The sequence below is a fragment of the Phocoena sinus genome, chromosome 4 (assembly GCF_008692025.1).
Source record: "Phocoena sinus isolate mPhoSin1 chromosome 4, mPhoSin1.pri, whole genome shotgun sequence".
NCBI lineage: Eukaryota > Metazoa > Chordata > Mammalia > Artiodactyla > Phocoenidae > Phocoena > Phocoena sinus.
Genome location: NC_045766.1, coordinates 50,485,354 through 50,512,871, shown reverse-complemented (window position 1 = coordinate 50,512,871; position 27,518 = coordinate 50,485,354). Strand labels below are relative to the sequence as shown.

The 27,518-nt window shown below is 34.7% G+C and overlaps 1 protein-coding gene and 1 non-coding gene across 13 annotated transcripts in view; both read right to left on the bottom strand.

The window, feature by feature from the left end:
* Window positions 1–27,518, bottom strand: part of ECT2 (epithelial cell transforming 2) — a 64,213-nt gene that overhangs the window by 21,517 nt on the left and 15,178 nt on the right. For all 12 annotated transcript variants that reach the window (XM_032630844.1, XM_032630851.1, XM_032630847.1 and 9 more), the window contains 8 exons: window positions 25,554–25,690; window positions 20,583–20,702; window positions 12,508–12,576; window positions 11,261–11,371; window positions 10,521–10,617; window positions 8,364–8,445; window positions 5,551–5,629; window positions 5,040–5,159 (listed from right to left, as the gene is read on the bottom strand). In XM_032630844.1, the coding sequence (XP_032486735.1) occupies window positions 5,040–5,159; window positions 5,551–5,629; window positions 8,364–8,445; window positions 10,521–10,617; window positions 11,261–11,371; window positions 12,508–12,576; window positions 20,583–20,702; window positions 25,554–25,690 (815 nt within the window). The remainder of the gene's footprint in view (window positions 1–5,039; window positions 5,160–5,550; window positions 5,630–8,363; window positions 8,446–10,520; window positions 10,618–11,260; window positions 11,372–12,507; window positions 12,577–20,582; window positions 20,703–25,553; window positions 25,691–27,518) is intronic.
* LOC116753731 lies at window positions 19,814–19,954 on the bottom strand. The gene has a single exon (XR_004349831.1). It is a non-coding gene; the product is annotated as a U4 spliceosomal RNA (small nuclear RNA).

Genomic DNA, 27,518 nt, shown 5'->3' with positions numbered 1-27,518 from the left:
ACAAATTCAGAGTAATGATAGTAAAGATGATCCAAAATCTTGGAAACAGAATGGAGGAAATACAAGAAGTGTTTAACACGGACCTAGAAGAACTAAAGAGCAAACAAACAATGATGAACAGCACAATAAATGAAATAAAAAATTCTCTAGAAGGAATCAATAGCAGAATAACTGAGAAAGAAGAACGGATAAGTGACCTGGAAGATACCATAGTGGAAATAACTACCGCAGAGCAGAATAAAGAAAAAAAGAATGAAAAGAACTGAGGACAGTCTCAGTGACCTCTGGGACAACATTAAACACACCAACATTCGAATTATAGGGGTCCCAGAAGATGAAGAGAAAAAGAAATGGACTGAGAAAATATTTGAAGAGATTATAGTTGAAAACTTCCCTAATATGGGAAAGGAAATAGTCAATCAAATCCAGAAAGCAAAGAGAGTCCCATACAGGATAAATCTAAGGAGAAACACGCCAAGACACAAATTAATCAAACTACTAAAAATTAAATACAAAGAAAAAATATTAAAAGCAGCAAGGGAAAAACAACAAATAACATACAAGGGAATCCCCATAAGGTTAACAGCTGATCCTTCAGCAGAAACTCTGCAAGCCAGAAGGGAGTGGCAGGACATATTTAAAGTGATGAAAGGGAAAAACCTACCACCAAGATTACTCTACCCAGCAAGGATCTCATTCAGATTTGATGGAGAAATTAAAACCTTTACAGACAAGCAAAAGCTAAGAGAATTCGGCACCACCAAACCAGCTTTACAACAAATGCTAAAGGAACGTCTCTAGGCAGGAAAAACAAAAGAAGGAAAAGACCTACAATAAGAAACCCAAAACAATTAAGAAAATGGTAATAGGAACATACATATCAATAACTACCTTAAATGTAAATGGATTAAGTGTTCCAACCAAAAGACACAGACTGGGTGAATGGATACAAAAACAAGACCGGTACATATGCTGTCTACAAGAGACCCACTCCAGACCTAGGGACACATACAGACTGAAAGTGAAGGGATGGAAAAAGATATTCCATGCAAAAGGAAATCAAAAGAAAGCTGGAGGGCTTCCCTGGTGGCGCAGTGGTTGGGAGTCTGCCTGCCGATGCAGGGGATACTGGTTCGTGCCCCAGTCTGGGAGGGTCCCGCGTGCCGCGGAGTGGCTGGGCCCGTGAGCCGTGGCCGCTGCACCTGCGCGTCCGGAGCCTGTGCTCCACGATGGAAGAGGCTGCAGCAGTGAGAGGCCCACGTACCACACACACACAAAAAAAAGAAAGCTGGAGTAGCAATTCTCATATCAGACAAAACAGACTTTAAAACAAAGACTGTTACAAGAGACAAATATGGACACTACATAATGATCAAGGGATCAATCTAAGAAGATATAACAATTGTAAATATTTATGCATCTAACATAGGAGCACATAAGGCAAATGCTAACAGCCATTAAAGGAGAAATCGACAGTAACAAATTCATATTAGGGGACTTTAATACCCCACTTTCAACAATGGACAGATCATCCAAAATGAAAATAAATAAGGAAACACAAGCTTTAAATGACACATTAAACAAGACGGACTCAACTGATAGTTATAGGACATTCCATCCAAAAACAATAGAATACACTTTCTTCTCAAGTGCTTACAGAACATTCCCCAGGAGAGATCATATCTTGTGTCACAAATCAAGCTTTGGTAAATTTAAGAACACTGAAATCGTATCAAGTATCTTTTCCAACCACAACGCTATCAGACTAGATATCAATTACAGGAAAAAATACAAACACATGGAGGCTAAACAGTACACTAGTTGAGAACCAAGAGATCATTGAAGAAATCAAAGAGGAAATCAAAAAATACCTAGAAACAAATGACAAGGAAAACACGATGACCCAAAACCCATGGGATGCAGCAGAAGCAGTTCTAAGAGGGAACTTTATAGCAATACAATCCTACCTCAAGAAACAAGAAACATCTCAAATAAACAACCTAACCTTACACCTAAAGCAATTAGAGAAAGAAGAACAAAAAAACCCCAAAGTTAGCGGAAGGAAAGAAATCATAAAGTTCAGATCAGAAATAAATGAAAAAGAAATGAAGGAAACAATAGCAAAGATCAATAAAACTAAAAGCTGGTTCTTTGAGAAAATAAACCATGTTGATAAACCATTACTCAGGCTCATCAAGAAAAAAAAGGAAGAAGACTCAAATCAATAGAATTAGAAAAGAAATAGGAAAAGTAACAACTGACAATGCAGAAAATACAAAGGATTATGAGAGACTATTGCAAGCAACTCTATGCCAATCAAATGGACAACCTGGAAGAAATGGACAAATTCTTAGAAATGCACAACGTTCCAAGACTGAACCAGGAAGAAATAGAAAATATGAACAGACCAATCACAAGCACTGCATTTGAAACTATGATTAAAAATATTCCAACAAACAAAAAAAAATAAATAAATAAAATAAAATAAAAAATATTCCAACAAACAAAAGCCCAGGATCAGATGGCTTCACAGGTGAATTCTACCAAACGTTTAGAGAATAGCTAACACCTATCCTTCTCAAACTCTTCCAAAATATAGCAGAGGGAGGAACACACCCAAACTCATTCTACGAGGCCACCATCACCATGATACCAAAACTAGACAAAAATGTCACAAAGAAAGAAAACTACAGGCCAATATCACTGATGAACATAGATGCAAAATTCCTCAACAAAATACTAGCAAACAGAATCCAACAGCACATTAAAAGGATCATATACCATGATCGAGTGGGGTTTATCCCAGGAATGCAAGGATTCTTCAATACACACAAATGCCCATTGACAGATGAATGGATGAAGAAGATGTGGTACATATATACAATGGAATGTTACTCAGCCATAAAAAGGAACAAAATTGGGTCATTTATAGAGATGTGGATGGATCTAGAGACTGTCATACAGAGTGAAGTAAGTCAGAGAGAGAAAAATATTGTATATTAATGCATATATGTGGAGCCTAGAAAAATGGTACAGATGAACCAGTTTGCAGGGCAGAAATAGAGACACAAATGTAGAGAAGAAATGTTATGGACACCAAGGGGGAGAGTGGTGGTGTGATGAATTGGGAGATTGGGATTGACATATATACACTAATATGTATAAAATGGATAACTAATAAGAACCTGCTGTATAAAAAAACAAATAAAATAAAATTGAAAAATTAAAAAAAAAAAAAAACCAAAAAACCCCAAAACACAAAAAGTCATGTGCCACAATGTTCATTTCAGCTCTATTTATAATAGCCAGGGCATGGAAGCAACCTAAGTGTCTGTCCATCAACAGATGAATGGATAAAGAAGATGTAGCACATATATACAATTGAATATTACTCAGCCATAAAAAGAACAAAACCGAGTTATGTGTAGTGAGGTGGATGGACCTAGAGTCTGTCATACAGAGTGAAGTTAAGTCAGAAAGAGAAAAACGAACACCATATGGTAACACATATATATGGAATACAAAAAAAAAAGGTTCTGAAGAACCTAGGGGCAGGACAGGAATAAAGAGGCAGACGTAGAGAATGGACTTGAGGACATGGAAAGGGGGAAGGGTAAGCTGGGACGAAGTGAGAGACTGGCATGGACATATATACACTACCAAATGTAAAACAGATAGCTAGTGGAAAGAAGCCACATAGCATAGGGAGATCAGCTTGGTGCTTTGTGACCACCTAGTGGGGTGGGATAGGGATGATGGGAGGGAGATCCAAGCAGGAGGAGATATTGGGATATATGTATATGTATAGCTGATTCATTTTGTTATAAAGCAGAAACTAATACACCATTGTAAATCAATTATACTCCAGGGCTTCCCTGGTGGCACAGTGGTTGAGAGTCCGCCTGCCAATGCAGGGGACACGGGTTCGTACCCGGGTCCGAAAGGATCCCACATGCCGTGGAGCGGGTTGGCCCATGAGCCATGGCCGCTGGGCCTATGCGTCTGGAGCCTGTGGTCCACAACGGGAGAGGCCACAACAGTGAGAGGCCCGTGTACCGCAAAAAAAAAAAAAAAAAAAAAAAAAATTAGACTCCAATAAAGATGTTAAAAAAAAAAATACTAATGTGCATGATACAAGAGGGTAGCACTAGATAAGAAATGAAGTAGAAAGGAATAAAAGGAAGAAGTATAAATTTTAAAGAAAAAGGCAACTCATCAAAATCACTTCAATGAATGCAACAAAAAGTTACCCAATAACACAAATGTCAAATGAGTCTCCTGGTTAATGACTTTATCATTAGAAGATAGAATGTGTTCTATTTTCTGAGATGAAGGAAAATACATTCCTTTATATCCCCCAATTAGACTGTTTAGTTGATTAAAAATACACGAATAAAATAATGAAAGAAAGGGGTTAAAAAAGCACATAAATATAATTCAATCTGCCTGTAGGAGTAATATGGGGAAAAAATTTAACTTGGATAGATAAGAATTTTAGAATTAGAATCATTGCACCGCATCTGATAAACTGACCATTAACTCACTCTAAAACCTGCAGACTTAAGGAAGAAATCAGGGGATTATAAATTCATTGTATTAAATAATCAACTTATCTCCTTCTTCAACAAAATACTGATTTCTTTGCTGGAAAAATCTACTTAAATTTCAAAAAGAACTCATAATTATTTTGTAAATCTTGAAGAAATATACATAGATATAAGAAGTTCCTAAAATTCTTCACCTAAGTATTTATTTGCATGGAAATAAACTAAATTTTCATTGTGACTTGGATCTGAAGTCATAAAAAATCATCACATTTCTTAATATTAGGCCTTCTCCTAAAAGCATTCAATTAATAGTATTAAGTCAACAACCAGTCTCATCAAAAAAATGTGATTAAGTTCACTTTAAGCTATTTACTTTAATCACTTAATTAAATTAATTTAAAGTTATTGTAATTAAATCAAAGTTTGGTTTAAACATTCAGTGAAGTCACACAAAACAGCAGTGTTATTATACTGTATTAAGGACAACTTTACCTCTAGGCAGTCATTGAAGAGGAAGAGGGTTACTTGTTCTCCTCTGTCACAGGGGTGCTCACCTAGAGAAATTGTTTCAACTCGCTGAACTAAGCTTCGGTGAGAAGATAAAAGATTAGCCTAAATAGATTGAAAATATTAATAAAAAAGATTACTTTATAGCAAATAATTTGTAAAAGTTATAATTTAAAAGAAAGTTGTGTTGAGATTCTGTTTATATTATAACTGCAGAATCTAAATACAGTTGAGCCTTTAACAACACAGGTTTGAACTGTGTTGGTCCACTTATACACAGTTTTTTTCCAATAAATAAGTACTCCAGTACTACACGATCCATGATTGGTTGAATCCATGAATACAGAACCACAGAAACAAAGGGCCAACTATAAAGTTATATGCAGATTTTCTACTGCACTGGTGGGGCTGATGCCCTTAACACCCAGCTGTTCAAGGGTCAACTGTTAACAAGAAAAAGAAAATAAGTTGACAATCATCAAAAATGAATACCTACTGGACATCCATCTACTTCATAAACAACATCGAAAATTTGCTTTTGAGCTTCTGTCTTTCTCTTATCTTCATTAATATGGCTGAAAAATTAATAAGGTTACTTTTAGAACAAGATTATAAGAACTGTATATACATACATCTCATGTCACAAACAAAAATCCTTCCATGTGAGTCTATCTTAATTTTGATACCTGTATCAGTTAAAATATTCCCTAAAAGTATCCCACATTAAAAAATATTTCATACAACCCTTCAGAGAAGTATATTTTGCTTTAGTCCTTACTATATTGTGTCTTTTTTTTAAACTATACTCACTATACTCACTCACTTCCTAAAATACGTTACAATGGTATAAACTTCAGGTTCTCATAATCTAAGTGTAAGTTCAGGTAAGGTTTTATGCAAATCATTCCTAAGTCATATGCTAATCACTTCACTGAAATAAAAATTAAGACTAATGGACAAGATGGAATAAGGAGGAAAAAAATATACTCTGCCTGAAACAACTAAAAAAATAAAAACAATCAAAGTATAACGAAACAGGGTTCTTTCTTAAGTCACTGGAAGTCAATTCCTGTGAGACAGGAAACAATGCAAGGCCAATTATATCCTGTATACAAAAGATACACTTTACATACAAAGACATAAACAGACTGAAAGTAAAATGATGAAAAAGAGCACAATATATTCTCCTCAAGTGTACATGGAACATTCTCCAGGTTAAGCCATAAAATAGGCCTCAAAAAGTTTGAAAGGACTGAAATAATACAAAGTATATTTTCCATAAACAATGAAGCAAAATCAGAAATTGATAACAAAAGGAAACTTTGAAAATTCACAAATATGTGGGAATTAGCCAAAACACTCCTACACAACCAATGGGTCAAGAAGTAATCACAAGGGAAATTAGAAAATACTTTCAGATAAACAAAAACAAAAACACAAAATTTATGGAATATGACTAAAGCAATGCTTAAAGGGAAATTTATAGCTATAAAAGTATACAATTAGGGGCTTCCCTGGTGGCGCAGTGGTTGAGAATCTGCCTGCCAATGCAGGGGACATGGGTTTGAGCCCTGGTCCAGGAAGATCCCACATGCCACGGAGCAACTAAGCCTGTGCGCCACAGCTTCTGAGCCTGCGCTCTAGAGCCCACGTGCCACGACTACTGAAGCCTGCACGTCTAGAGCCTGTGCTCCACAACAGGAGAAGCCACCACAATGAGAAGCCCGCACACCGCAATGAAGAGTAGCCCCTGCTCACCGCAACTAGAGAAAGCCCCCGCACAGCAAAGAGGACAAAATGAAGACGCAGTGCAGCCAAAAATAAATAAATAAATTTAAAGAAGTGAAAAAAAAAAAGTGTACAATTAAAAAAATGATCTCAGGCTTCCCTGGTGGCGCAGTGGTTAAGAGTCCGCCTGCCGATGCAGGGGACACAGGTTCGTGCCCCGGTCCGGGAAGATCCCACATGCCGCGGAGCGGCTAGGCCTGTGAGCCATGGCCACTGAGCCTGTGCGTCCGGAGCCTGTGCTCTGCAACAGGAGAGGCCACAACAGTGAGAGGCCCGCATACAGCAAAAAAAAAAAAAAAAAAAAGATCTCAAATCAGTTTCCTAACCTTCTACTGTAAGACACTGGGGAGGAAAAAAGAGCAAGCTAAATCTAAAGCAAGCAGGAAAAAAGGAAATCATAAAGATCAGAGTGAAAATGAATGAAATAGAGAATAGAAAAAAAATCAACAAAACTAAAAGCTTTTTTCTTTTATGAAAATACGTTAACACTCACTGCTTAATTCGTAGTTTGTAGAAAGGATCAAGTAAAATAACGTGTGAGTATGTTAAACCACAAAGTGTTGAAAAACACTATTATCCTGATCCCAAAATAACAAAGCAAAAGCATGAAGGCTGGCTGATTAACATATAATATATAAACATAAGCAAAAGCCAAAATATGCATAATGCTTTCAGCAGCAACAGAAGCTGGTATTCATTAATTTGAGCATTATACTACTGCTGGATCCTTTCACTAGAGATAGTAATCTTTCTCTCTAGAAGCTCCTTTGCAAGTATTTTTAAGAAACGCTATTTCACATAGAAGCACCTCATGGAATCTCAGAAATCATTTAAATCTATTGAATATGCTTATTATGTAAAGCTCAAAGAAGTGAAATGCCCTCGCCCTTCATGAAGCAAAACAATTAACAGCAACAGAGTTTTCAATTTTGATCATATTAGTCAGGAAAAAATCATTTCTGATCAATGCTATGTCTTCAAGTTAAACCTACAGTAAACGGCTTAAGTTTAACAATCAAGTTCCCTAGTAAATTTCTTTGAGTTTATGCTTCTAATACATCTCCAACAAACCGTATCAATTTAATTCCATAGAATTCAAAGTAAGAAACAAAAAGTCAAAGCTAATGTGAAAAAAGTATTATAAACTTCTTCTTTACATCATGGTCAAATTACCAATTTCCATTTGGGTCGTTTATAAGAATATGAAGACAAAAACAAGCTAAGACTGGAGGTATATGAAGAAAATGTCTACTAGTGTATTTTTTACAATTTTCAAATTTCTAAACCATTGTTACTCTCTGCCTAATAGCTCAATACCTTCAGAAATATGTTTTAAATTAATTATTGTATGCTTAACAATACTTCTAACATTGTCATGTGTGACTACACTACTATAAAATAATTTAGATACTATTACAGAATTATGCTACTGATATTTTTCTCACCATTTATGATTCTAGTTGTTCTACCAATTCCATTCTAAATCTAAGGAGCAATAAAAAATTGAAATAGTGTACTTACGTCATTACTTCCTTTAGTGATCCAATAGCTTTTTCTAGAGTGCTTTTGTCAGGATTTTCTTCAGCTGTATGCTTCTTAAGATCTGTAATGATAAAATGTTTTTTCTATGATTAAAAAAAATTCATTGGTTCTCCAACTATGACTTAAAAATGCTGTCCACTTTGATAGATACAGGTTGATTAATTTTTTAAAAATAATATCTAACTTTTACTTGTTTTATGCAGGCTTCCCTTGTGGTGCAGTGGTTGAGAGTCCGCCTGCCGATGCAGGGGACATGGGTTCGTGCCCCGGTCCAGGAAGATACCACATGCTGCAGAGCGGCTGAGCCCTGTGAGCCATGGCCACTGAGCCTGCATGTCCGGAGCCTGTGCTCCGCAACGGGAGAGGCCACAACAGTGAGAGGCCCGCGTATCGCAAAAAAAAAAAAAAAAAAAGTTTTATGCAATGTTCCCTTTTAAGAGCTCTCTTCTTAAATGTATTAAAGTTTCCATGTTTTTTCATTGACTAAATTTCCATAATATGTAACAGATTTTCTTACACTATTTCAATTCCCTTCTAGTAAAGCTTGAGGACTCCTAGATTCTTCAAACTCTCTCCATAGTGCTGAAGGAAAACACATGATTCTCAATTAGCTAAGAAATCATTATATATGCCATATTTCATAGCGGGGTCCATGGCTCCATCACAGAAAGCAGTTGGTGTCCTCAAGAGATGGTTTTGTTTAGTTTGTAGGTTCATGAGATGCTTACACTTTGACTCTTCTTATCCAAGTTGCTTATAATGTTCCATCTAACTGTTTGTTCCCCAATACCAGGCCCAACTAATCTTTTAAGTGGAATGATAGAAGAAAGGCTTAGAAATCAAGTTCATTTTAGTCATGACAACATTTGATGGGATTCCTATAAGTACTTAAGGAAACAATAATGAAGATAAATTAAAAAAATACCCTGCTTTGTAAAGTTAAAAGTTCATGTGTTCATATATTCTTCTTATAATCTGTAAAACAGGATAGCTTTTAAAGACTGGGGAAATCATCTCATATGTTAGTAATTCTAAACTACATTAGATAACCTCAAAGAGAATAAAAATGATCAATTTTTGTAGTTACAACCATAACTCATAGTTTAACCAATATACTTTAAAGACAATAGATTAAACAGTCACAAACTTAGCCTCCTCATCTGCTACACACACTATTGTAGTTAAGGTTTGGGGACCAAAATGCTTTATTATACTTATTCCTATTTGTAATTTAATTTTCATACTTAAATTTAAAAAATATAAAAATTGGGCTTCCCTGGTGGCGCAGTGGTTGAGAGTCCGCCTGCCAATGCAGGGGACATGGGTTCATGCCCTGGTCCGGGAGGATCCCACATGCCGCGGAGCAGCTGGGCCCGTGAGCCATGGCCGCTGAGCCTGTGCATCCGGAGCCTGTGCTTTGCAACTGGAGAGGTCACAACAGTGAGAGGCCCGCGTACCGCAAAAAAAATAGTAATAATTAAAAGAAATAAAAATAATAAAAAAAAAAATTGACTGTCCTAAAACTATTCACTACTTTAAGTCAGGTAATATAAAAGCATATAAATATGCCTTTCTTTTCATGCAGGCATAATTTATTCATATTTATTCATAAAAATTAACTCTGCTATAAAAATCCCTTTCATTTATATCTGTAGTTTAAGTTTTAGAATAAACGGATGTATGTTTCAAGAGTGTTCTGCACAATGTAAGAAAAAAAAGCATAAAATGAAGCATAAAGAACTTTTACTAAGATTCAGAAAAAGACTAAATCACTTGAGACATATTAATCATCTCTGATCTTGTAATTTTGTGGGTGAATTTCGTGTGGATGTAAACTGATCGTGAAATTAGTGATGCACCATGAAATATAAGACGACTTTTAGTAGACAGACAAAAAGTACAATACTAGTCAATATAATTGACATCACAACAAATAAAGCATTTTAGGCCAGAGTGAATTTTTGTAGCACCAGTGATTATTCAGATTATCCATAAAGACATTTCCTATGTAAAAGATATAAGCTTTAAAGTCGAAACCTAAGAGGATTTTGAAAATGAGAAATTTTTCAAATTTTTTAGAACAAAACAATTCCATAGAAACATCCAAAATTGTCTGGAAACAGATCAGACAAGTACCATTTAAAAGTAATGCAACACTGGGTAACCTCTGTACTGGTCGGATGAGAAGTTCAACAAGGCTTTGCCGCCCACATTCTGGTTTAGCTTGGTTTATCTGAAAGGAATTAATTTATTCATTAATTATTTAAAAGGTTTTCTGCAAAGATTAGACATTACATTTACTAGATTATACTTTTATCATTTGTGCCCTGATAAGAACTAACAGAAGTAGGGTGGCAGTTGTTCTCTGGCAGATTACTGTGGCTAAATAATCTCCCAAGGCCTGAAATGGCCTCCTGGCAAGCCAAGGATTAACAACACCTTAAACAGAGAGTGAATTCTCTAAGCACTCTTATACATTTCATTTGAGTTTCTCTACATCTACACCATTCAAAAGAAAAAAAAACAAATTTAAAATATTAATTATGCTGATACCATTTGGATAAACAAAGTAAGGCACTGGTAAGAAAAAAAAATCATTAAGAGCAAAACAAAACTCACTGGAAAATTTTTAGAGGTGTTTGAGAACTAAAACATGAATAAATTAGAAAAAAAAACCCACAGACAACATTCATATTCATTCAGCTGCCCCTTGGATCCTGCTTGTAGCATGTCAAAACTTGTGAAGCCAAACATCACTGCCACTCTCAGGTAAAGTTAACAGATAACATTAAGGTGTTCTTACATGGATACATTTTTACTAAAAGTATAATTTTAATGAACTCATTAGATTTTTATTTGAAAGAAATGCACATTACCTTCAGAAAAGCATGAAATCTTGGTTTCTGTTTTTCACATTTAATAATTGTTTCCTTGCTCATTTCAAAGAAGTTCACAAAGGGAGGGTACGTTTTTACCAAATCTTTTGACTAGCAACAATTAAAAAAAACAACACATTAATTGGTAATGGATGTTACCCTTAGTCAATGAAACTTAAAGTTGAATAATCAATAGTCAAAATCTGACATACTGGACCCAAAATAAAAGTTTAAAATAAGTTTCTTCTCAAGTTAAATACAGGAATTTATTTTATAAACTTTTCACTAACTACTGTGTTAACTGCTAAACAAAATGCATCAACTGGTACCCAGAGCCTAAAGCCTGAAAAGCAAATAAAAAGAAAAAGAAGTATATTAAAGCTTATAGTATTGATATAAATATGACAAAGTTTTAAAACTTCTATAAGTTCAGAATATAGTAATTATAGTTGATCTATACAGAATCCAAGAACATGCTATTATCTACTGAAGAATCCAAACCACCATTAAAAGACCAACTGTACTGGGTAATTTTTAGGTAAAATGAAAACAAAAAAAGGAAAGTGTCTTACTAATTGAGACTAACAGGTATCAAAAAGATATGGGACAATAATTTGCATATTTGGAATTCTCAACCAACCAGAAAAAAAACATCTAAGGGATATAGGGTAAAGATTAAAGTTAGGAGACCTCGGAAAACAAAAGTAAATGGGCAAGAATCCAAGGCAGTGAAACTTACAAATCATATCCAAAGAGACTGAAAGAAATTTATAAATCCTATTCACAGCATCTCATCCAAAATTAATATACTTTATTTGATAAACTATGTTGTTCTTATCTTAGAGAAGAAACAGTTCATTAGAAACTTTTATGCAGACACAAAGACAGTAAAAACTGCTATCAACAAAGGAAAGAAATGACTAAAACTCGATTACTGAAAATTCCAAAAAAATCATTAATCTGTGGCTATTTATAAGAGGCAAATAACATATATATAGTAAAATGTTTGTAGCACAATACAACAATTAGTGTTCCTAATGATGACCTTGAGCTATCAAGAAAGTGTTAGACTGTATAGAGAAGGCATGTTTCAGAAGAGAAGAACACTTGTAATATATTTTACAAACACAACTATGTCAAAGTGTTTAAAAAGCTCTCACATTTAAACAGGTAACTTTCATTCCCTGTCAGTCCTTGTTGAGATGATACTTTAACCTGAAAACTTAAAAAGGAAATAAAATACTTACATATTTAAGAAAGATATCACCAATACTTTTGCTCTCATCCCAATTAACAATAAGGTCTTCAAGATCATCCTGAAAAAACACAAAATGGGACAAGGAGATTGACTTTGACAATCCCTTTAACATCTTTTTATATTTAAGATATTCATTTGAAAGATGCACTTTACAATGTATCTTACTTAATTTGATGTGTATAACAATTAATAACGTTCTTTCTCCTCAACAAGAAATTAACTTTTTGACTATGAGGAAAATATCCTTTGAAAAATAATTAAGAAAATATAAAGAATGTCAAGTCAATAAGATTTAAGTCTAGGGACTTCCCTGGGTGGCGCAGTGGTTAAAAATCCACCTGCCAATGCAGGGGACAAGAGTTCGAGCCCTGGTCCGGTAAGATCCCACATGCTGTGGAGCAACTAAGCCCGTGAGCCACAACTACTGAGCCCACGCACCTAGGGCTCATGCTCCGCAACAAGAGAAGCCACTGCAACGAGAAGCCCGCACACTGCAATGAAGAGTAGCCCCCACTAAAAAAGCCCCCACTAAAAAAAGCCCGTGCACGGCAGCAAAGACCCAACGCAGGCAAAAACAAATAAATAAATTTATTTAAAAAAAAAAGAAGACTAAGTCTAACTTCCCAGTATGATGTGGTAGTTCAGTATCTTTTCTAATTATTAACTATAAAGCTGATGGTGTGATTAATTATAGAATTAATTAATTATAGAAAACTACTTTTGATCTTGCTGCTGAAACATCAGCCATTAGAAACTGTAATCTATAATGGGGTCGGCAAACTTTACTTAAAGGGCCAGAAGGTAAGTATTTTAAGGCTTGCAGGCCACATGGTTTCTGTCACACGTCCTCAACTCTGTCCTTGTAGAGTGGAAGGAGCCATAGATAATATATAAATGGTTGTGTGTGACTGTGTATCAATAAAACTTCCCTTACCAAAACAAGCAAAACTTTACCAAAATCCTAAATTGGCTGGATTTGGTCCACTGACTACAGTTTGCTAATCCCTGGCCTATAAAATTTCTCAATCATCATCCTAAAATACTATATATTTTCAAAAATTTAGAAGACACCCTAAAAGCTTTCTAGGATAATAAAATAAAACACAAATCAGATGATAAAATGAGATACCAAGAAATGACATGCCCTAATTGAAATCCTAAAAGTGACTTTAAAGTAGAAATTAATCAGTAAACTTATACAAGAGCTTTTTAAAGTGTTATATGCAGACCCCCCCAAAACACACTTTTTTAGTGGGATCCACGAGATTAAACTATTTTTACTACACTACTAAGGCATTATTTGACTTTTTTATTCTAATCCTCTCATAAGGATACAACAGAGTTTTCTAGAGGCTATATATATGATGTGTGATACTGCAACAGAATGAATTAAGAAGTAGGCAGGAGAAATAGTCTTCTATTAAGCCAGACAGAAAAAAAAACATAAATCAACATCACTCCTCACAATTTGTTTTGGAAATTAGTTATTTTTTAAAAAGAACACGTTATTTATCTATCATATAATGAGTCATTATTACTTTAAATTTATTAATGTATGTTTTAAAAATTGGATATCCACACAAAAAAAGATGAACTTAAACCCTCACCTCAGCCAAAAATGAACTCAAGATAGGTTCTAGACCTAATTGTAAGAGCTAAAACAATACAACCTCTAGAAGAAAATATAGGAGAAAATCTTCAAAACCTTGGGTTAGGAAAAAATTTCTTAGATATGACACCAAAAGCACATTACATTTTCAAAAATGGATAAACAGGACTTCATCAAAATTAAAAATTTTGGTACTTCAAAAGACACCACTAAATAAATGAAATGACAAGCAATGACAGGGTGGGAGGAAATATCTGCAAAACACATAGCTGATAAAGGACTTATATCTATAGTTTACAGAGAACTCTTACAACTCAGTAAGACAACAAACAACCCAAACAAAAAATGGGCACCAGATCTAAGCACACATTTCACAAAGGTAATATATGAATGGTTAACAAGCACATGAAAAGATGCTCAACATCATTAATCATTAGGGAAATGTAAATCAAAATCACTTCACATCCCAGAATGGCTATAAAAGAAAAAGGATAAGTATTGGCAAGAATGTGTAGAAATTTGAACTCTTATAGATTACTGGTGAGAATATAAAATGATGTAAAAACCTGGCAGTTTCTCAAAAATTTTAAATATAAGACTATCAATATGACCTAACAATTCTACTACTCCTAAGTATCTACGGAAGAGAATGAAAGCATGCCCAAACGAAGATTTGCACATAATGTTCGTATCAGCATTATTCATAACAGCCAAACACTGAAAACAAGCTAAATTTCCATCAGTTGGTGAATGGATAAAGAAATGTAGGATAGCCGTATAATAGACTATTATCTGGCCACACAAAGGAACAAACTAACGTACTAAATCATAGATGAAATTCAAAAATATGCTAAGTGAAAGAAGCCAGACATAAGACACCACATATTATATATTCACATTTATATGAAGTTTCTAGAAAAGGCAAATTCATAAGAAAGTAGATTAGTGCCTGGACCAGGGCCTAGGAATGGGGTTTACTACAAATGGGTATGAAGGATCTTAATGGGGAAGGTGAAATGCTCTAAAATGGATTTATGGTGGTGGTTGCATGACGTGGTAAAGTTATTAAAATCACTGAATCATATATTTTAAAAAGGTTGAATTTAAAGATGTAAAATGTACCTCAATAAAGCTGTTAAAAAAACTGAGGCATCTTTAAAAATACTATTAGATTTTTGTTTTAATTTCAAAAACAGTTACCAATAGATAAAACCCATATAGGGCTTCCCTGGTGGCGCAGTGGATGAGAGTCCGCCTGCCGATGCAGAGGACACGGGTTCGTGTCCCGGTCCGGGAAGATCCCACATGCCGCAGAGCGGCTGGGCCCGTAAGCCATGGCCGCTGAGCCTGTGCGTCCAGAGCTTGTGCTCCGCAACGGGAGAGGCCTCAACAGTGAGAGGCCCGTGTACCGCCAAAAAAACCCAAAAATAACAAAACCATACAAACATAAGTTCCTCAGTCATTTTTAAGAATGAAAAGGGACCCTGAGACCAAATAATTTAAGAACCACTACCCTATATTCTGCAGATTCAGAAAAGCCAAAAGGGAAAAAATTTACTTCCAATAGCAAAAAGGTGAACTCAAGCAAGAATAATTTAACAGCTCACTGTGTCAAGAACAAATATTTAACTGTTTAAAACTGCACTCGAAAGAAACAAAAGAAAAAGATTACAAATAAGACTAATCTTGGAACAATATAATGTAGTGAATTCTGGCACTGACTAGTTAGTTTTAAATACTGGTTCTAGAGCCTGTTAGTTTTGTGCTGTTAGGCAAGTTACTTAACCTTAAAGTGCCTCAATTTTCTATTATGAAAAATGAGGATAGTAATGACTCCTATCTCATAAAGGATTAAATTAGTTAATACTTGATTAGCACTTAGAAGAAACCCTAACCCTAACCCTATAGTAGTGCTCAATAAGCTATTATTAACTATATTTTCCTATGTATTTAATATAAATAAGGGAGATATTTGGAAAACTGTGATGCAAAAAAAAAAAAAAAACCTTATAGCACTGCCAATATAATCTAGTGGTACATTTTTAAAGTGTAAAAAATTACAGGATGGCTGCATATACTTATATAAGAATATTGTTACCAGAGAGCAAAATAATCTCTAGGGGATCCGAAAAATAGTCTACTGTTTCTGGTTAACCTTTAAATCCTCATGCTTGTTGATTAAATAAAGATCTCTGCCCTAATCAACTGTTAGCTCAGGGACTAAGTAAAGAAACTAAGGCTTAGAGACATTAATTTGTCCCAAATCACACAGTTGTGAACGAGTATTTATACTCAGGCTTGTCTGACGCCTGATTCTATGTCATTCTACTTGATCTATACCACAGTTCTCCCCATCAGAAACGGGGAGTCAGGTGGGCAGGCGAGCCCCAAACAGCATTATTCATAGTGCCACCATTTCTTACAATGTTTCTGTAGGAATATGCTTGACTCAGTTTCAGACAGACCCTGGGACATGTCTCCTCCTTCTCCATTACACAATTCTCCATCGGATGCTCCCAAAGTTACCTCCTGGCCATAAGAAAGGAGAACTCTATAGTTCTAAGACATAGAGCATAGCTCCCAAAGCACATTGCAAAAGTAGAGGAAGTTGTAAGCAGATGGGATTAAGAAAGCTAAGCTCCTTCCTTCTCTTCTTCCTCGCTAAGATTTCTTCTGTCCTGTCACCATCTATTTTTATACAAGATAGGTTTCTCTTTTGCTTAGCTCACAATACACCAAATTAGCAGATTTCCCAGTATACACCTGTTCCTGAAACAAGTACAAGGTACCTTAGGACTTACACTAAATTAACAAATAACAAAGCACGAACACAGAAAGAAAACATTCTCCCTCCAACCCTTTCCTTTCTCTTTTGTTTCATCATAGTTCCATACAAAAGCAGGCATTTGCACATCAAGGACCAATGGTGATTAGCCCTGAAAAGGAAAAATTCACACATAGGAAAAGAGGTGTTCATAACAATCTCAAAAATTCTCAACTTAATCTAAATATTAGCATGCTAAAAGTTGGAGGCAAATTAAGAATAAGGCTAAAGGTATCCACATGATATCTAGGATGACAAAATACACTAAGTTCCAGTCCTAATTTGGACATTTAAAAGTAGCATGACCAATGTTCAGCAAATATTTACTGATAGAAATCTAAGTGCCAGAGAGTGGCTGTAAACACAGTGGGTAAAAAATGATTTTAGTGCTTCACAAAACATCTAAACATTAGTTTACTTGCCTTCTAAATTTAGTTTATTGGTAATATGAATTGCTATTGTTATTTATTGAATGCTCAGTGTTAGGCACTATGCTTAGTGACTTATAAAAATGTAAAAACTGAGAATAAAAATTTCACAACCACCCATGATTCAGATACTACTATCCCCATTTTACAGATAAGAAAACTGAAGCAATTAAAGTTACCTTACTTCAAACCCAAATCTACTTTATTCCACAGTCCGTATCTGAAACCACTATGCAATGCTATAAAATAGATACCAGTGCAGTGCTTCTCAGGAATACCATATCAATAAGATGATATGAAAAACTGTACAAACTTAAGCCACATTTACACGGTTTATTCATTTACATATTAAAAGAATAAATCTACAGCATGATAATCAAGAAGCAGTACAGCATTAGTAACAGTCAGGACATGGAAAGAAACTAAGTATCCATAAATGAATTAATGGATAAAGAAAATGTGGTATATACAATGAAATATTATTCAGCCATGAAAAGAAGGTTATCCTGCAATCTGTGACAACATGGATGGACTTTGAGGGCATTATGCTACGTGAGATAAGTCAGAGAAAACAAATACTATATGATCTCACTTACATGTGGAATCTTTAAAAAAAAAACCTCATAGATACAGAGAACAGATTGGTAGTTGCCAGAGGCAGGGGAAGGAGTGGGTGAAATGCGTAAACGTGGTCAAAAGGTGCAAACTTCCAGTTATAAGAAAAATAAGTCCTTAGGCTGTAACGTAGAGCATGGTGACTATAGTTAACAATACTGTTTTGTATATCTGAAAGTTGCTAAGGGAGTAGATCTTAAAAGTTCTCATCACAAAGAACAAAAAAAAAACAACTATGTGTGGTGGCAGATGTTAACTAAACTTATTGTGCTGACCATTTTGCAATACATATATCAATCCATTATGTTGTACACCTAAAACTAATACAATGCTATATGTCAATTTTATCTCATTAGAAGGGGGGGCAAGACAACATTAGGGTTTAGGAGAACAGACTGAGACAAAAAAGGGTTCAAATTCAGTGTCCAGCATTTATTATATGACTGATTTTAGAAAAATTATTTAATCTCTGTATGTAGCAGTTTCACATCTGTAAAATGTGGACAATTATAATATCAGCTTCTTGGTAATGTTCAATAGATGTGACAATACTTGATAAATGGTGGGCTACATTCAAAAGAAGAAAAAAATGTTATGCATAAAAAACAGAAAGAAAATACAACAAAATTTTAGGAGTATTTGGGTTATGGGATTATAGGTTTTTTCTACTCCTTTTTCCTTTTCTCCTTTATTTTACAAATAAATGTTTGACAGCACACATTGCCGTCACTGTAGAAAATAACATAGGCTTTAAAATTTTAAACGTATGACAAACCTGAAATCAGCTAAAAAACAACTACTAGTTGAAATACTGGTAATCCAAGTTCATAAAAGCTTAAAAAATTATGTTACACATTAGAAAACTAAAGGGTGACCATCGTTTTCAAAGCTCCAGTGACTCACTAGTGAATGAAACAAAAAAGCAGACTCACAGATATAGAGAACAAACTAGTGGTTACTGGTGGGAAGATGGAAGTGAGGAGGGCAATTTAAGGGTAGTGTGGAAAAAGAGGGTTATTATGGGATTAGATGAAATTATGTATATGAAACTTTTGAAAACTGTAAAGCGCTACAGAATTTAAAGACTCTTTCATCTAGTAAAAAAGAAATTTTTTTTTAAAAAGATCCAGTCAATCAGAGAACATGATTTTCTGAATTGAGATTATGATCCTATACACATAAAAGTATGTAACATTTTATATTGGATGGGAACTTGCACACCCAGACTGGCTAAATGACTAACACAAAGTGAAAACACCAAGATGAAAACCTGCTTGTCTCTCCACTCTACCTTTATGCCTCTCAGTGTTTCTTATGAAAAAAACAAACAAACAAAAAAAACCATTCCAAGAAAATTTTACTCATCAAATATTCAGAATCATAACTGGAGATAAGGAGAAACTAGCCTGAGATTCTATAGTTTTGTTTTTTTGGGGGGTACACGGGCCTCTCACTGCTGTGGCCTCTCCCGTTGCGGAGCACAGGCTCCGGACGTGCAGGCTCAGTGGCCATGGCTCACGGGCCCAGCTGCTCCGCGGCATGCGGGATCCTCCCGGACCAGGGCACAAACCCGTGTACCCTGCATCAGCAGGCGGACTCTCAACCACTGCGCCACCAGGGAAGCCCGATTCTATAGCTTTTTAAGAAAAGACAGACTCTCCTTCAAAATTACTTGTAAATCTAGAAATAAGTGAAATATGGTCAAGAATATTGATAAAATATACAATACAAGCATTTGATAAATTGCATTTTTATTAACTTATAAGTCTTTTATATTTTTGTCCACAACGTGCAGTAAAATCAAAAGTAAGTTAATGTATTTGTTTGAAAACATTCTGTAATTCAGATAGGTCTTTTTATTGTAATATAGAATAAACATTTAGGGAAAAGTTTTCAATTAGCAATAATAGCACGCCTCAGATAAACCTCATTGGGTATGATACTGCCACTGCACAAAGCTGGAAGAGACATTAATATGGGTTGTTTTGAGAGGAAAACTGATAAATTTTGCTCAGGCATCACATAGGTAAACTAAGAGGAAATAATGCTAAACTACTTTTAAGGGTTCAGCTAAACCTGCCCCAAAATTACTTTACTATGAGAGATTGATACCTGGAATTCATGGACCCTTCATCAAAGAAAAATCATTAAAAAGAGGAGAGCATTGTCTTACACGGTTTTGGCATTTATCTGACCATACAGATAGAGAGAAATGAAAGAAATGATCTCGAGTCCCTTCCAACTTCACAGTTTTTCAAATAAACCAAAGCAAAACAAAAACATACAACTTAAGATGAACAACAGCAGGAAAATAAGAAAAAATAGTACTAGCAAACACATGTCTCTATAGAAAAGACTTCATAAGGTCTAAATTCCTTATTTTAAAATTAATCAAAATCAAAACACAGGCAAACAGCAAATATTAATAAGGCACTGGAGCAAAGGGACAAATGATTCAAAGGAATAAATGAGGGATTAAGCAATTTTAAATACAAAACTTATTTAGCTAGTCAGAAGCACCTGAAAAATCGTACTAAATATACACAATGAAAAAAGAATTACTACCATACTAACACATACAAATTTACCTTTATCTTAGTGTGCACATCAAAGATATCTGGAATACTACCAAAAATAGTCTTAATCTCTTCTGGTGCAAGGATAGGCCCACCTCGTTGTCCTTCCTCTTCCAAAGGCACTTGAAATAGCTAAAAGGTAAAAAAGATTAGTTTAGGTCGATTGTGGAAAAAGAAAAAAAAATTAAAAATCTAACATACAGACAGTGATAAAGGAGAGCTATGATGTTAATGGAAAAGAAAAAAAAGTTGAAAAAAAAAATACTTCTCCCTAAATTTGAGACCTTTTCTCATAACGTTTTCTAGTCTGTTTTATCCTATTTATTTATTCATCTCTGTGTGTATATACAATCTTGTAATAAAATGTTACATTAGGGCTTCCCTGGTGGCGCAGTGGTTGAGAATCTGCCTGCCAATGCAGGGGACACGGGTTCGAACCCTGCTCTGGGAAGATCCCACATGCCATGGAGCAACTAGGCCAGTGCGCCACAATTACTGAGCCTCTGAGTGTCTGGAGCCTGTGCTCCGCAACAAGAGAGGCCGCGATAGTGAGAGGCCCGCGCACCGCGATAAAGAGTGGCCCCTGCTTGCCGCAACTAGAGAAAGCCCTCGCACAGAAACGAAGACCCAACACAGCCAAAAATAAATAAATAAATAAATTTTAAAAAATAAAATAAAATGTTACATTAGAATCTAATAAAATTTATCACAGTTCTATAAATCATTAAAATTGTTAGTAGAATTCACAGTAATTTCTACTTTTTTATTCAAGTAAGTAAGGAACAAAGCAATAAGCAGTCATACACTTAATGTAAGTACTAAATGTTTTTAAATGATAGCAAAAAAACTTGGTTTGGGGGAAAAGACTGGATGTGAAGCTAGAAGACCTGTTTATAACCATGTTGATCTAAGGTGGAGCTGAAGCAGTGATGCTAGCACAGGGGAGTGGCTGCAAATATAGATCATCATTAGCAGAGAGGTGTGACTGCACAGAGACCATAATAAATCAATTGCTTGCAGACTCATATCAAAACCCTGTCAGAAGTGGCAAGTGAAAACAAGCTCAGGAAAAAAAAAAAAAAAACAAGCTCAGGGCTCCCACTAATTCTGCATTATGGTGAGTTGTATAATTTTTTCATTATATATTACAATGTAATAATAATAGAAATAAAGTGCACAATAATGTAATGCCCTTGAATCATCCCGAAACCATCCCCTGCACCCCCACCATACGTGGAATAACTGTCTTCCAGAAAACCGGCCCCTGGTGCCAAAAAGGTTGGGGACTACTGTATTATATGATTCCATTTTATGACATTTTCAAAAACCACAGAATTATAAAAATGGGGAATAGATCAGTGGTTACCAGGAGGTGGAAGGAGAAAAGGGTGTGACATAAAGGAATAGTACCAGGAGTTTTTTGGGGGATGGAAATATTCTGTATCCTGATTGTAGCGGTGGTTAAACAAATTTTCACATGTGTTAAAATTCATGGAAATGTACATCAAAGAAAGAGTCAATTTTACTATATAATTAATAAAATTTGACTTAAATTTTAAAATGTTCATTGACTATTCAAAGTAAAAATAATAATGTATTATTGTGTTCTTAACATATGTGGAAGTAAAATGAATGACAACAGCACAAAGGGCAGGAGGGGATTGAAGGAAGGGGGAAGAAAGTACATTCTAAATAGTAAGAAACTTCATTAAGATTATGAATTGTTCCTATTTTTAAGAACGACTACAATTCTACAACAGTTTATCCCCCCTTAAAAAAATATGTGTGTGTGTGTGTGTGTATATATATATATATATATATATATATATATATATATATATTCAGGCTTTCCATTTCTGTAAGTATGGTGAAAGCTACCTGCTGAAAACAAAATACTGAAGAAAAACCTCTTTCTAAATACAGCAATAAGCTGACAAGAAAGTGAGGTACCTTCGGAGGCCAAAATCTAAGTGAAAGTAGAAGTTGAGTACTAAATCACCTTTTGCCCCAAAGACATTTGCCTAAACTGATGAAAGTTAAGCTTCACCTATAAAAGCCTCAGTGGGAACAGGAGACCAACACAAAACCTGGTTTCCAACATACTAACAACTTCCAGTAAAATTAAGTGTGTTTAACCAATGATCCAGAAATTCCAGGTTTTTGCCCAGAATATGTCCTCAAGGAGCCATGAATAAGAATATTCACAGCAGCACTACTAGTAATAGTAAAAACAAACAGCAACGAAACACTAAAACAAATTTCAATGTCAGCAACGAAACACTAAAACAAATCTCAATGTCTATTAAAAATAAAAGTTAAAGTTGAAATATTCATACAGGAAAATGAATTACTACTACATGCAGTGACACAGATGTGTTTCAAGAACATTTCTATCAAGTGAAAAAAGCAATTCACTAAAAAATATACACTGTTACATTTGATGTTCTACACATATGTGATAGATCTATAAGGAAAATGATAAGCACAAAATTCCAGATTACAGTTATCGCTGAGAGAGGGGAAAGAAATGGAATTGGGAAAAAACACAATAGAGGATGCAAAGATATCTGTAACCATTTATAAGCATTCCTTTAGCTAGTCAACATTTAATTAAAATTCCTAAACAAAAATATTAAGACACCAAAATACATCAAGATTCATTAAAACTTCTCAGTATTCTTAAGACACAATACCTTAAAACAGTTCTACTGTGTTTGTTTTAATCCCTCATATAAAATTAGTTAGCCAAAAAACTATTGATTCTACCTTTCCAATATTTCTCAAATCTATCCTCTTTTCATTCTCACTGATACTATCCTAAGAAGTTCAGGTTCTCAAAATCTCTAACCAAGACTGCCAAAATAACCTCCAAGTAGATCTCCTTGCCTCCACAATTTCCCCTTCTTCAATACCTCCTTCAAAGTGAACCAAGTTCCCTTCTAAAATACAAGTCAAGTGATATCATCCCCCCTCCCATCAAAAATTCTTCTATAATTACACGTGACACACTGTACAAAGGCCGTCTCCAGTCTGGCATAAGCAGTCTTAACTCTCACTGTATCCATACTCCAACCCCTATCCCAGTCCACTTAACCCACCCTCAACTCTAATCCCCCTAGACTACTCTGTAATACTTTGAATGATACGTATCTTCAGTTTGTACTGTTGGAATAATCTCAAATACACTTCCTACCATACTCTTTGCATGCACCAATCATAATTATGCTTTAAAACTCACTTCAATTTGTATCTTCTTTATGATACTTTTCCCAGTGTTCAACCATTGAAAATTCCAGACCAAACCTTCCCTAAGCTGGAAGAGGAGCAAAATTCTCACCATACAATCTCCAAATACCTTAACTAAACCTCCCTCATGAAGTTCATAACCTTCCACTTGGTATTATAATAGGTGTGTATGTTTTAACTCCTCTCCCAGTCTAAGTTCCTTTAAAACAGGAACCCTCTTTAACACTTGTCACAAAACTTTATATTAATAGGTACCTAAGTATTATTTGGAATACATCAAGCTTCTGGATAGTCACTTAATTTGGGAGCTAAGTTAAAATTAAGCTATTCCAAAAAAAAAAAAAAAATTAAGCTATTCCAAATCCAAACTAAAAAAAAAAAAAAGACACATTAGTCCTAAAAAAAAAAGCTTAAAAAGAACACTATCATGAATTTAGACCACAATCTTTTAAATAAACTTAGGTGAGTTTATACTAAGCACAGTGGTATGAAAGTCTGTCTACAGTGTAATAATTACAAGTGCTTTTGAAAAAGAAGTTTTAGTGAATTTAATTGATATGCAAGTTAAAATTCTGAAACTCCAGTGCCTTTACCACAGCCTGAAAGGATTTACATTTCTAGGTAATAAATGCTACCAAAGTACACGAACAGTATATGCCAAGGGGATTTTCTGCTACTCAACCACATTTTGGCTGACTATAAAAACTTCAACAAGAAACTCATCTAGGATGATTTCCCTTGAGGAAGAAGAGCAGAGCTGACTTAAAACAAGTGAAGTTTAATATAGCAGAGGGCCTCATAAAACCCTGACTACTGCTCAACAAATTAACTGTGAAGAATAATCTCTCTGTGAATACCAAGAAAGAAGTCTTTTCATTTCTTATTCATGCATTTTATCAATGGTACAAGCAACTAAAGGCCATTATATTGGACCTTAATGAGATATATTAAGATTTCAAATAGAGATCAGTTAAAAATTAAACCCAAATCAGAAACTCCCTATTATTTTTCTATTCAAAGTCAAGCTTGGTGGTATCGACCTTATTTTCCTGACAAATTATTTCCTTCATTACCACAAAGTTATTCCTTCTTTCTACAGATTCCAAAATAATGTCCTATTATTGTATCTTTCAGAACCTTGAATTTTGATTTATTCCTTAATATCTTCTTCAATCTCAACCTACAAGGATTCATTAGAATTGTTTTTCTTCAGAAATAACTTCATAGTACATTTTAATATTAGTAAGCAATGAGTCAACATTTGACTACTGCGTAATTTAAGAAAACTCGACACAGTAAAGGATTACTAAAAAAAGTGACTGACAACCATATTGTTATGCTTCATTGCTAACTGCTTTTCCATATATATACAGTACTAAATAAAGCAGTGACTCTAGAATACACATTATCAGAAAAAGCTACCACTTCCAAATATAAATGCAGTATCTTGACATGGAAGCTGCTAAATTCTAAATTAAACTCAGTCCCCTCTAAGATTGTCTATTGAGGATCCTCCTCTCTTTAAAGTCACTATTAAAAAAAGATGCTATTTCTGCATGAATAAAACACTACTCTTACAGTTATGCCATTTCCCTAAGAGCAGTTTTTGTCATACATTTTCATTTTTAATATCTGTTCAAATTCTATGCTTATATAATTTTCTTATAAAAAATAATACCACTTATGATTTTTTTACTTATAAACACTGGAACAGAGAACATTTTTCCAAACTCTTACCTGAATAATTGTGGCCAATATATTTACGTAATTACTTTCAGTCTGATAGAGCTCTCTTGCAACTTGCCACCTGGCTGACTGCTTTGAAGGAACTGGAGTAGAATTTTTAGATGACTTAGTACAAGACTTTGGTGTTTCTGAAAGGTAAAAAGGAGGAAAGATTTAAAATGGAAGTCAGATGTAAGTACCAAACACTACAAATTTAATAGAAAAAAAGGGAAAGATATCTACTCTTATAAATATACCACCATACACATTTTCATTAAAGTAGAATTTCCTCCTAGAATAAGTCCAGAAAAAAATAATGGTCATGTACTCTTCAAAAATATCGGTCATTAAAAACAAAGATTGATTAAAAAAAAGAACTGTTCCAGATAAGAAGAGACTAGAGAAAGATAACACAACAACCTGTGATCATGGATTGGATCCTAAGCCAGAAAAAACTTTTTTCTTTTGCTTAAAAGCACATTAGGACATTAGTGGAATAACTGGTAAAATTTGAAGGTCTATAGAGTAGATCATAGTATTAAATGTTAATTTCCTAATTATAATACTTATACTGTACTTATGTAAGAAATGTTCCTGTATTTTGGGAAATACATAATTAAGTATTTAGAGGTAGAGGCACATCATATCTCCAACTTACTCTCAAAACAGCACAGATATAAAAAATACACGTGTATGTAAAAAAAGAGAGAGAGAGAGAATGAATGAATGTATACTAAAGCAAATATGGCAGAATATTTCCATTTAGGAAATCTGAGAGTACAGGAATCTTTACAGCAATATATAAAGATATTTAAGTTAAAAAAGAAGGAAAAGGTTGTTACGATTACACCGTCAAAATAACGGAAAACTTTTCATATATATATGGAGAAAGACTCCCTTAAAAAAAAAAAACAAAAAAAAAACCCCAACAACATTAACTAAATTCTCTGTTAAAGTATCTTAACATAAGATATTCAGTCTAACCCAAATTGGAGGGAGGATGCATTAGTATATTTTATATGTATCTCAAGAAAAAATTTTTAATGAAATTTCATGAAAGCTTAAAATACATTTTCTTGAGGGCTTCCCTGGTGGCGCAGTGGTTGAGAGTCCGCCTGCCTATGCAGGGGACACAGGTTCGTGCCCTGGTCTGGGAAGATCCCACATGCCGCGGAGCGGCTGGGCCCGTGGGTCATGGTCTCTGAGCCTGCGCGTCCAGAGCCTGTGTTCTGCAACGGGAGAGGCCACAACAGTGAGAGGCCCGCATATCGCCAAAAAAAAAAAAAAAAAATACATTTTCTTACTATCAATATGGTTAGAATACTTAAACATTATATACAGAATCTCCTAATAGCAAGTTTCTCAATAGGAAAAGGAATGTATAACACATAATAGAATGACATGAAAGAAGACAATATATAGTCCCAGCATATCAAATTTACTCAATGATAAATAATCTTAAGCATTAAACAATCATGCATACTGTGGAGTTCTGAATGTTTAAAAAAAACAAAAAAACAGACTTCAAAGAATTTCCCACTTGCCATATATTATTTTGGGCTACACTCACCAGACCCAGGAGCCTCTGCCATTATGGTATACTTTAGGGGGAAAAAAACTGACATACACTGATCTAATTTAATTATTGTGTCTAAGCAGTGATCTACAAACTGGGTATTCTATTATTCAGAATACCTAATATATAACAGTTGTCATATATGTTTTCTTTAGTGGTTCATTTTCTTCTATCCTCTCAACTTCATATTCAAGCTTCAGTCCTTTATGTTCATCTCGTACCATCTCATGCCCATTAGGTCCACCATGATCACAGAACCAGTAAATTCTTAGATCTACATATCTAATCATAATCCCCCACCCAAGCACCTGGTTCAGCTCTTCCAAATGCCTACTGGACATTTCTACCTCAATTTAACCTGGATTTTCTCTCAAACTACACTCTTTCCTCCAAAATATAAA